General features: G+C 41.3%; 1 protein-coding gene across 1 annotated transcript; it reads right to left on the bottom strand.

The window, feature by feature from the left end:
- Positions 1-8,986: 8,986 nt before the first annotated feature.
- On the bottom strand, positions 8,987-11,374 carry tmem88bl (transmembrane protein 88b-like; the record flags this gene model as incomplete). Its single annotated transcript, XM_083972705.1, has 2 exons — positions 8,987-9,214; positions 11,081-11,374. 2 exons carry the CDS (start codon positions 11,372-11,374, stop codon positions 8,987-8,989), a joined length of 522 nt encoding a protein of 173 aa, XP_083828831.1.
- Positions 11,375-12,556: the final 1,182 nt, after the last annotated feature.

Below are 12,556 nucleotides of genomic sequence, written 5' to 3'. Positions count from 1 at the left end.
GGGCACAAACTACTATTTATTGTTAATGTAGACGGAGTGATGAAAAGTAGTGCTGATTTGTGCATGTGGGCAGGAATTTCCCATTTTGTTTTTGTGACAATAAAATATTGTGGTTACAACATTTGGACACTTATGGATATGCTCACAGTCATACAGCACTCGCTGGATGTTGGTGAGAGGTGGGAGGAGTTTACAGTGACCATGTGTTTGTTTAACCCCTTATGCTGTATTCATTGTCTGGAAGCTGCCAAACTCTGTATGGTTTATCTTCTGGGGACCATGGATGTCATGGCAGTCCATGTAATAGCTGATGAGAGATTTCCGTCAGATAAATTGTTGGAACAATCACCAAAATACCGGTGTAGCTGTATAACTGGAGCTGTGCAGCTAACGTGTCTAAAAGAGCGCGATGAGTTTTATTGAGGTCTGGGAGAATATGAGAAACAAAAGGGCAGGATGTGGAGGACAGAGAGATTATAGAATGGGATGGTAAATATTAGGTGAGCTGTAATTTTCTGTGTATGTGCGCGTGTGTGTGTGTTTCTATGAGAGAGAGAGAGATGGGGAGTGGAAAATGGATTGAGAGAGCCTGATGTAAATGGCTCAAAGGACAGCATCATTTTCACAAGAGTGCTTCAGAAGCAAAAGAGAACGAGACAAAGAGAGAGAGAGAGAGCAGCAGAGCAGGAGAGTGGACGGATGAGGTAAAAATGATCATGATGGCAGGAAATTACATCTGTGTTGTGTTGTTTTATTACTGCTGATTGCGTTATCCTTTGATACTCGTGATTTAAAATGTTAAAGCATCTTCCTTCTTCCTATTTCCTGCAGCCAATCCGAGCTTCACACAGCAGAAGGATGGCCAAGGTCCATTACACCAGCCCACACTCTGAATACTCCTCCTGATTGCCTTTGATTGTCAGCACATATTGTGATACAGAATACACTGATTCTTAGCACAGAGTATGATTAGCCATGATTAGCTTTGTCACCTACCAATGGATGATATGCTGCTGTCATTATAATCAACAGGAAGAAAACGCAGTGAATTGAAGTGAAGTGATAACGGTGATGCAGGCTCAGGATCACAGGCAGAGGAGATGGAGTAAAGAGCCATACATCACGATTGTGTAACAGATAATGAAGCGTATAATCCAAAGGGCTAAAATGAACAAATCTGCCTTAGTGTTATTTATGAAATAAATGGTGTATTTGTATAGACAGGGAAACAAGGCTCCTACAGGCTACAGCTGTGATGCAGTGCATTTTGCTTTGAGCTAAATTAGGGACACATGCATTCTCAAACAGTTGATGCTATCTAAGGAGTGAAAAATATATATTTTACAACCCTTATTCTATACTTAAGACTTTTATAATAACAATTACTGCATGACTAATTTAATTTAAACTCCTTGTATGTCTTCATTTTATTAAATAAGTAAAACTGAATTTGCTCTGAGACCAAGATTTCATTACTGGAAATGATGTTTGCCTTGTTATCAACATTAAATGCAACAGTTACCCCAACAGTATTCAACAGTGGCTATGCTGCGTTTCCAAAACATTACCACCAGACAATGGTAAGGATGGCTGCATGATCACAACGACAAACAACAGCTGTAATCCAGCCATTTTAATCTTAATCCCCCTCCCCTCCCTAATCTAATTAACACGTTCTATCTAGTTCATTTCATCCTCATATGTGGATGTGTTAATCACTTCTCTTCCATCTCTTGGAGGCAGCTTTATAGTTGAAACAGGAGTGATATCAGTCAGTCTTCTCATACAACATTCAGCAAGAAAGCAGATTGTGTGCATTTCCTACCAATAGTACAAAGGAACTAAAATGTGTCTTAGAGTCTTTGGTTTTTATGTATTCAGTTGTTTTTTTCTTGTTGTTTATCATCACTATCATTAGTCGCTGTGGACTCACAAACCAAGTTAACTGTGACACGTGCTCCGTCCACAGCCCTGGAGGTTATACCTCCTACGTGGCAGAGGCTAATTGGATGAGTCTGTATTAATTAACACTCTATGACAAAAGGCCAATTAAAACCTTCAACTGTCCACACCCACACCCCACCCTGGAAGTGTTGTGTCCTCTGACAGCCTGCTGAAGCTCTGTGCCTCACTGCCTGTTGTAATTATCCCTATGTACTGCTCAGCTTTATCACTAGGCCACTTTAAATACACCCAACGATGTTTGGTTGGAAATTGTGTTTCGGGTGGAAGCATCACAAAGGAGAGCAGCAACAAACATCCCCACTGGCTAATCCTGCTGTGAATGTAGCTCTTGTTTCATTTTCTAGTGTTAGATCAGATTAATTTGTTGACTGTATGCCGTTGTTGGTGTTCCTTTGTTTGCTTTGGACTGGATTCAGAAACCCATGGTTAACAGTTTCAGCAGTGAAATTCTCCCAAGGTTTTTCATCTGTGGAATAAAGCAGGTGTTTACAGCACAGTCAGGATGTATTATAGTAATAGGACTGTGAAGAACTTTATCTATGTTGTGTCATGAAATCTCTCATGTTGGTTTCCTTCTGCTTAGATTCTGATGAACTACAGAAAAGGCCCAGACTGGTCAGCTTTAATGGACATGAACGCCCTCAAACACACTTACAGCAGAGAGCCATTGTTTCTTCTCTAATGGTGGTGGTGGAGCACAGAAGCAAAGCAATGAAAAACACACAGCACTTTATGGCTGCCCTGTGTGGACAAAACACATCAACTACAATAGTGTTGCAGCACATTGTGTAAGCTGCTGGGCCAAAGTTACATCAAGCTGTTTAATCACTTGGTTTTAATCCCAGAATTTACTGTGGTGTTGTTACTACTTGAAGGCTTTGATCCCCTTTGCTGCACAAAGTCGCCACATGAAACTTTGATACCAACAGTACCCACATGATATACATACATATACTAGTACTACACAAACACATACACATACAGTATATTAACATCAGTCTTTCAGCTTTGTGGTTCCCACTGCCACTCCTAAAGTTAGAAATTATATAAAATCAGTTTTCCGTGTGATCATGTCATTTTGTTGCAATGGAAAGTGCATAACCCAGGCTGTCATGGAAACAAATGAGTGCAGGTCTATGAGAAAAGTTATGTCAAAGATGTAGCCTACTTTGAAATTCTGATCATAACCCAGAGGGTGTTGTTTACTACGACTTTCACAGTAGTGATGAAATGTCCCACTGTTCATATGACAAATGACAGAGCTGCTGATGCTTTTTACAGTAAAGTACAAGATCACCGCTGAACCACAACAGCTGGTTTAGAAAGTCTGTAAATACTTGATTCATTGTGCTTTAGTCAGCATCCAGTGTTTTAACCCAAATATTATAGAACAAATAGTTCCTGAATATCCATCTATCTGAAGATCACTGCAGCCAGTACTTTATGTGCATTCTCCTCTCTGACTGTGTGTTTATAAGCAGCACTCAGACAGACAGGAGCATCCATTAGAGTCCACTTTGAAACACACTGGTGAAACCACACATTTTCACCGATGGAAATGTGTGGAACTTGTGAGAGAAGCTGGAGGGATGATTACATTAATGGATCAGAGTTGTCTACTTGGTCATGAAGAAGTGCATGCTTAAAGCAGTTTGTAGACCATTTTTCAGAAATATTTCAAAAACAACTTAATGGATCGTCAGTTTGTGCCGCAGCCAAACACTGCCAGGCATCTGTGCTGATACTCCTGCATGGCTGCCTCTCCAAACAGCCACTGATCTGTATCTACTTCAGATAAAACACTGGCTATTGGTAAGAACCTCCTACAACTTCACTTTAAATAACCCAAACTGCCTCTTCAACGGTTCGTGTAGTGCAGTCTTTATCAGAATTTCTTTTTGTCCAATGTTACTTTTTTTTTTAACACCAGCAAATTTGCAATGTCAGGTTTTTCCATTGGCTCAGTCCTGCAGTGGTTTCCTACAACTGTCAAATCCAAAGGCAAAACCTTAACCTCCACCCCCCACCCCAAAATAAGAGCTCATGTTAGTAGGCTAATGTTAGCATTTACACTTCTGCGAGGCCACACTTGAGCTGTACACTAAGCTGGAAACACAGCCTAGTCTTACTGATATTCACTCACCCTAGCCCGAAAACAAATACATTTTTAAGGATAACTTTACTTCTACTGAAGTCATATCGACCAAGAAGCTGAATTATTACTTTTGTAGAATGTTGTGATTTGATCTTTATAAGGTTTGAATCCTGAACAATTGTCTCCAGTTCGTAAATGCAGGGATATAACTTAAAAGGGCGTCAATACCACTGACCCAGTGCTCCACTCGATTCTAATTATCAGCCACTTAAAAATGGAAAACAAAAATGATCGACCTACAGTCAGACAAAATAAATCCAGCTTGTTTCTTCTCTGTCTGCAGACGAGTGCAGCATTATTAAACCTCAGCTACATTTCAGCCTCTTTACAACAAACAGTACACAGAGGACTTCAAAGTGTAGAGTCACCCTGAATCACCCAGTGAGGAGATAACTTATGCCAGTAGCACTGCAGGTCTGGATGGTAAATGCCAGAGCCAAGTCGGATTTCTGTTTGAGCTGCACAGTTTTATTGAACTGACCTTGTCTGACTCTGTCGCAAAGATAAACATGAAACTCTGTGGGACAACACAAGGCTTGAAGCATTGTTCAAAGCCTGACTACAGAACTATATTGAACAATTAAAAGTTCTCACTTTTAATTTAACTTTTTAAAGTCTTATTATTACAATCTTCCTCATGAGATTAAGTTGTTGGATCTTGTCCTATGGCCCAATAATGAGCTTTTTGGTCTCTAGCTTTTTATAACCTAGTCCACTAACTGACTGACTGTAGGACTCTCACAGCTGGGGATGCATATTCTACATGGTAGAATATGATGGAGGCCATGATAGTGGAGCTACTGAACCAAGAAACCATTTAAAGGCTCAGGCTCAGGAAAAATTTGCAGGTGTTTGCTTGAAAGACATTAAAGCAGAAGTAAGCGGAATTTTTTTGTTAATATAAGTTAATAGTTATATCTTCCGACGGCAATCACTTACATAGAGTGTTTGGTCCGAAACACGGGTCTGTCAGTCACTCTGCTCTGCTCTAAGCCGAGGAGAAAACCTTTATTTTATTTTCTTGTATCCTACAACCTTTATCCAATGAGGAGAGAGAACGGCATGAAGGGCTGTGTGTGCAGCCAAGGGATGCGCGTGAATGTGATGATGTAGGGACGAGGACCAATAGATCCATGACGAGGGCGGGGACTGCTAACTCCATCGGCTGACAAGAAGTCAGAAAAACGACCGGATCGCTTACTTCTGCTTTAAATCCTGGATGTCCTCTAACTTTTTGCTACTGAATTCAGATAAAACTGAGGTCATCGTGTTCGGACCTAAACACCTCAGGGACACTTTTTCCAAATGGATTCCTACTCTAGATGGCATCACCCTGAACCTCAAGTACTACTGTGAGGAACCTTGGAGTCATTTTTGACCAGGACCTTTCCTTCAGCTCCCACATAAAATGTGTGACTATATAATAAGACTGCCTTCTTTCTCCTCTCCTCTCCTCTCCTCTCCTCTCCTCTCCTCTCCTCTCCTCTCCTCTCCTCTCCTCTCCTCTCCTCTCCTCTCCTTCGCACATTTTTGACTTGTAATTTTCTGTTGTACTTTGTAGTTTGGTCTTGGTGTCTTGTGTTTCCACAGATCCACTGGAGCTGAGGGACTAAAAGAGTCCAGATGACTCCATAACCTTGAGAGCACCTGAAGGTCTGAGTTTCTGTCCATTCCATCCTCGATTATTTACATACCTTAAAACCAAGGGCCACAGATCCCTAAATCCATTTTTTGTCATTACAGTAGTCCGAATTATCAGAAGTGAGCTGCAGACTGTAGAGCAACAAGATTTGCAGCACTTCTCTCCAGAAGTATATATCAAATAAATATAAAATGTGACCTTTGCAGACAAGGACAAAAAGTAGCCTAAAAAAGGTAAATTAGGTTGGGTTTTGGTCCCATACACTACATGAAGATTTGTAATCATTTTAGCTTTGTCTTACTGTAATATATTTATAGTGCACTTTGCATTACAGTACCTCTGTGTATGACATCTGCTAAACCTCCCTTGCCTAGCCTGTCTCTAATCTTTCAAACCTTTATAAACAGGTCACAACACAAAAAGACAGTGTGAAAAAGTCATCTTTTTATTGATGGAAGGTCAGTAAACACTAATGTAAAATGAATAGATTATTTAAAAAAAAAAAAACATGGCTGCCATAATCCTTCCAATAAATTATTTCAAGGTGTGATGTGTAAGAGCATAACTTAGAAAAAAATCAACTTTTTTGTACAGTCTGTAACAGTGGTACCAGCACGGACTCATTAACATGAAGACAAACCTTACAATACATGGAGGATAAATTATAGGACTGAGGCATAAAGAGACTACACAAATAAATATATTTAAATAAAAAATAAATTCATGATCCAATGGCACAGGGTAAGGAACGCTGCTGCTCATAAAATCTGATCTAAGACTTTCTTCAGACAAATAAACCCTTCATATCTGAACACTTAATTACAGAGCAAGGACACACTGGTATGGTAAAATGTGTGTGTGTGTGTGTGTGTGTGTGTGTGTGTGTGTGTGTGTGTGTGCGTGCGTGCGTGCGTGCGTGCGTGCGTGCGTGCGTGCGTGCGTGCGTGCTTGCGTGCGTGCGTGCGTGTGTACTGATTCATTTAAATAACCTGACACCCAAGAGGCAGTGGAATGACTTCCTGCTGCCTCCTTTACACCTGGCTCCACTAAACAGCCATTACTTTGTCACACTGTCAACATCTGTTGCTTTCACAATGAAAAGTGTGTTTTATGGCACAATATGATCCATGAAAGATCCATTAAAATGAAAAACATGTTTCATGTAGACCCCCCCCCCCCCCCCACACAAGACAAGACTGCTAGTGATGCTACATCAGATAAACCTGTTTGAGAACAAATATCATTGCTCATTTAAATCACCTAACAGACCATATTAGTCCTTGTATGATGCTTTTTATCAAACAGCATCATCCATCCTATTTTCCAGAGTGTTTCAATGCCCCAGAAAACTGAGCCCAACATACCCAACAAGTTAACAGATCACCGAACAAGAGGCTTGCTATTATGTTTGACTTTTTGCTAAACTTCTAATGAGCAACCACAGATAACTTCACAGCAATATATTTCAGAATATTCCACATGTAACATAGCTGTGGCACACAGATATTTGTATAATACACAAAATCTCACTGGATTGTGCCTTCATAAACCTGTTTGTTATGTGTTACTCACCTCAAACTATACCCTGGTCCAAAAAAAAGACTTTGTATAAAAATCTACATCTATCCTTTTTTCCATAAAGAGTAAAGTGGTAATTATTTAGGATGCAATTTGTACACTCAAATAAAATGAGTGCAGAATATTTTTGGTAAACTTGTTTTGATTTTTCAATAGGTTAAAGTACGAAGACACCACTCTATGAATCACAGGAAATTAGACTGTTTCTACTCTGAAAGCCAAATAAGACTATGATGGAAATTGCTATAATAATCTCAACTGAAGCACTATGTTTTTTTTCCCTACTTGTAACAAATCACAGCATGACTGACATCTCTGAGAGTTAAATGAGTGGATCGATACCACTCTCACAGAAGTAAGGGACAAAATGCAATCAGCTTAGCTAAGTTTCAAGACAACAAGAAAGGAGAAATAAAAAGGGGGAGCAATCAGCTTGGATATTTTCAAAGCCAACAAAGTCCACCACACAGCACCACTACAGCTCACTGATGACCATGTTTGTTTAATCCAAACACAACCCAAAGTGTAAAACTGAAGTTTTGTCGTTTTCCAGTCATGCAGAGACTGTTTGTACATGAACACCCACAAAACCACAATGTGTTACATTTCTGTCTGATTAAATGAAGGTGACTTAAGGCAGGTGTTAAATAGTGAATTTAAAGGGATACTTCAACATTTTGGCAAACTGGCACATTGCCATAATCCCTATAGTGTTAGGAGTAGGTGCGTTATCTTTAATTGTCGGTGCAAGCTATTTTTAGATCGGCGGGGCAGAGACACAAGCTACTAAGCTAACACTGGAGGCATATGGTATTTCTGGCTTTCCCTCATCAAACTCATCAAATACACAATCCAACAACTCCAAAACGCTCTTGTGGACAAGTTGTGACCTGCACATTCACCACGCTATGAAATAATAATGGAACGTTACGAGTCGTTTTCGAGGCAAATACGAAGCCGGAACTACATTTTGGTGGGTGGAGTGATTTCAAAAGCAAGTATTTGCTTCAGGTGTCATAATGTTACATAATTATACGTTATTATACGTTATTATTCGCCATTAGCGTGGCGAATGTGCAGGTCACAACTTGTCCACCAGAGTATTTTGGAGTTGTTGGATTTAGTTTGATGAGGGAAATGTGGAAATACCATGCAGCTCGCGTCTCTGCCCTGCTGATCTAAAAACAGCTTGCACAATTAAAGGTAATGAACTTACTCCTAAAACTATAGGGATTATGGCAATAGGCGAATTTGCCAACATTTTTGAAATATCCCTTTAATAGGTGCTGGTTGGCATATTTTTGAACTTTGGTCAGAGTCTGGCTAGCTGTTCCCACCTTCTTACAATCTTTATGCTAAGCTAGGCTAACTCTCTGCTAGTTGTAGACTCTCACCAATAAAATATGAGTTTCAAAAAAAAGTTTCGTAACAACCAGCCATCTGTTGGATTTGACATTTCTCTGACAAATGAAAACCCATCTCCAGTTGTAGATTCATGAAGGACTATTGTATCAAATTGCATCATATTCTTTGATCTTCCTTCCTTATAACTGTACTACCCCTGGGTCCTCCACTACACTACTCTAACTTTCTGATCCGTCCTGACCATTAAGTCGCGACCCTCTGCGCCTGCTGCTCCGTCCTGATCAGACCCAGGCGTGGACGCTGCCCGCCCAGTCCAGGAGCTGCCCTCTGTACCGAGCACGTGAGATGGGCTGAATGAGAAGCAGGAGACGAAACCTTCGCAGGAGCCCGCAGAAGATTGCGGCTGCCACCACCACGAGTGGCGACATCATCACAAAGCCCAGGATAATGAGGGCGGAGCAGCTGTTGTCGTCAAGGTAACGGCAGATAGCCGATGGGGCGTCAAGGACCTGCAAGGACAGAGACATGTGAGGTTAATAATCTGAATTAATGGATGTTTTGGCCTCAGCAGGTGTTGGTTAGGTAGGGTTTGTCACTCGCTAAGTCTGATTAGCTCCTGCATGTGTGTTTGCTTAAGGTGCAGATGTGGGGATGTGTGGGTAGTGGGGTGTGACGGAGTTTGTCCCAGTCTCCCTCTACAGTTCAGATAAGAAGTAGCTCAGAGCTGTCACTAACCCTCTGAGCTGTCAATCACCTGAGACAGAGGAGGGAGGGAGGAAGAGCGAGAAAAAGATAAAAAAAGAAGCGGGAAGAGAAGAAAACAATAAATGGGTAATGAGAGAAAGTGGAAGGGGTGAGATCAGAGTCTTAAGCCTGACAATTTCTTTTTGTAAGCCCTAGCAGCAGACACACACACACACACAACAGCAACAAGCACACTGTGCTTCCACTCAGTGCATCTTCCTCTCCTCAGCTGTCAGGGTGTCTGTGCACAGCTGGCGCCTGCAACAAATCAGAATCTATGTTCAGTCTGTCGCCACAATAGGAAGAACTCCCTGATGCACATTGTCTGCAGTTGTTTGCTAAGAACTGACATTTGCTCTTCCATAATCATGATCATAGTCTTGCTGCACCTCCTCCTTTCTTTGCACAACTGTGTTGTTGTGCCACTTTCTGACCTGTCAGGTGATGCCAGGTACACGGCTGTAGCATGACTTGACATGACATCTACACTCCGCACCTAATTACTGGAAACACTGTCTGACAAGCTTCAACATATACGTTTAGTCATCCTCTTCTTGGATGGGTTCGCTGTTTATAATAAAAAGTAATAAGCACTAACTTGAAAAACAGCAGAACAAGGTGAAGGAGTTATGTTCCCTCAAGGCTCAGACTGTCTGGATTGATCTTCACATCCTCCAAAAATAACACCGGCTTTACTGTCTACACTTTAAGGTGAGTAAAAGGAGGGAGTGATGCAGATTCCTCTTTGGAAATAATTTGTTGTTGTTGGGCCAGAGGACTCTCATATATGTGCGTTGACTAATTTCTGTGCCACTTAGACAAAGTGAACATGATCATGTTATGTCATTGTTGTGTTTACAGTTTGTTAAAGGGATATTCAATATTTTGGCAAATTTGCCTATTGTCATAATCCCTGTAGTTTTAGGAGTAGGTTCATTACCTTTAATTATCGGTGCAAGCTGTTTTTAGATCTGCGGGACAGAGACGTGAGCTCTGCACAGTGCGCTGTATTTCCACCGTTTTTGAGGCAGATGCGTAGCCGGAACTACATTCCAGACACGGCTGCTATAGGCGGACTGACTTCAAAAGCATAAGTAGTTCCGAGTATTTGCTTCATGTGTCGTAATGTTACATAATTATACCCCATTATCTCATAGTATGGTGAATGTGCAGGTCACAACTTGTCCATGTGAGTGTTTTGGAGTTGTTGTTGGATTGTGTATTTAGTTTGATGAGGGAAACATGGAAATACCGTGAGCCTCCGTTGTGTTAGCTGAGCAGTTCGTATCTCTAAAAACAGTTTAGGTTTGGCACATAGGTGAATGTGACAAAATGTTGAAATATCCCTTTTACTTAAAATGGTGTGTTAGCAAACAGCTGAACAGAAATAAAGAGGAGAGATGAAAGTCAGATGCAACCACATACATGTATGTGAATTATATACATTTGTGTGTGTGTGTAGCTGTTATCATGTAAGACTGCACTCCCATTGAGACAGCTGCCACCACTAAACAGTGGCCCTATCGCTTGTCTCATTTGACTTGTACTATAACAGGAGGCAAGATTAACTCTGACTGAAACTTGTAATAAAACTAAACTATTTTCCTCTAAACTGTCAGCTGACAACTCACCCTTGAATGACAAAGGAAGCCGGCGTAGAGCAGCAGCATTGCAGGCAGCAGCACCACAGAGAAGACCAGGGCCAGGACCAGAGCACAGGCCAGCAGGATGCACAGGTTCCACAGGATGAGAGCCGCCCCGCAGGCCACGCAGCCCAACCTGCCCCTGCGGCTGCCCCATGCACTGCCGCCGCTGTGGGCCATGGGAGGGGGCAGCATCTTCACCCCCTCACCGACCCAGAATTCCTCCTCTTTCTCCTCCTCCCCTGAGCCACCATCATCCAGATCCACGTCTATACCACACATCCTGGAAAAGAGAGGAGGACGTGTCTAGGACATGGTTGAATGCACACTCTGCATGACTCCTGTTCCAACTGTGTTCATTTAACCTTTGTCTTGTGTTAGATTTCTGCGACCATCTCTTGTGTTTTGACCCGAGTCTTAAATCAGCTGTAAAACACACTAAAAACCATTTTTATCATCCCATTTGTTTCTCATCTCTTGGTTACGTTGTTAGGCTTCCTTATCCACGAAAAGCTTGCTTTTGCACTTATGATTTCTGTTTTAACTTTAATTACAGTTTAATTATTGTTCTTATCGTTATAACAGGGTCGAAAACCGACCATAACAACACAAATGTAATAATTTTAACCAGAGCATTTTAGAATTTGGTGAAAAACTTTTTTTAAATTTTTTTTTTAAATAGGTTCCTGACAAAGTCAAAAGGCCTTGATACAATAAACAGGTTTATGTGGTACTTTTATGCATTCAAAACCTAAAAACGGGCCAGTGGCGACCCTAACACAAGAGGAAGGTTAAAGAATGAATAAAGCACATGTAACGAGTGTGAGGTGCTGCCTGTGTATGTGACATATTTAGTGGGTTAAAACTTTTAGAAACATTACTGAACCGACTTTGATCGTGTGTTGAGAACATGTAATAACTGATGGTAAATACAGCCCTTGAAAATATTACTATATGTATTTTTACTCATGTTTATCACCACTTTATTATTGACACACCCAACAACACTTGTGCTGTGTCTTCCCCTGCAGGTTGGATGCTGTTTGCTTCAGTTGCATGTAATCATTGCATGCATGCTGAATTTTAAAATCTTCAAGGGGAGCAGTGACAGGGCCATGGCCCCCACACTGCCCCCTTCTTCTTACCACCCAGGCAGCCAATATCTCATTAGTCTATGGAAATGAGGAACCTATAGCCTGCTTTGACTTGACACACACACACACACACACACACACACACACACACACACACACACACACACACACACACACACGGACTGCGTACACTTTAACTGTCCTTCCATCGATTTCATCCATCAGGGTTTGTCACTAAAGCCGCACACTGTGTGTCAATACGATCCATTTTGAACGGAATCTGTCAAGAACCTTTTAACCTGGACGACTTGAGCTGCAAAAACAAACCAGAGCTGCTCAGCAGCTGCATCACAACTGGACTGGACACGTG

Source organism: Trachurus trachurus, assembly GCF_905171665.1.
Source record: "Trachurus trachurus genome assembly, chromosome: 5".
Classification (NCBI taxonomy): Eukaryota; Metazoa; Chordata; class Actinopteri; order Carangiformes; family Carangidae; genus Trachurus; species Trachurus trachurus.
The sequence above is the reverse complement of the archived record's forward strand: the minus strand, read 5'-3'. Positions and strand labels throughout refer to the sequence as shown.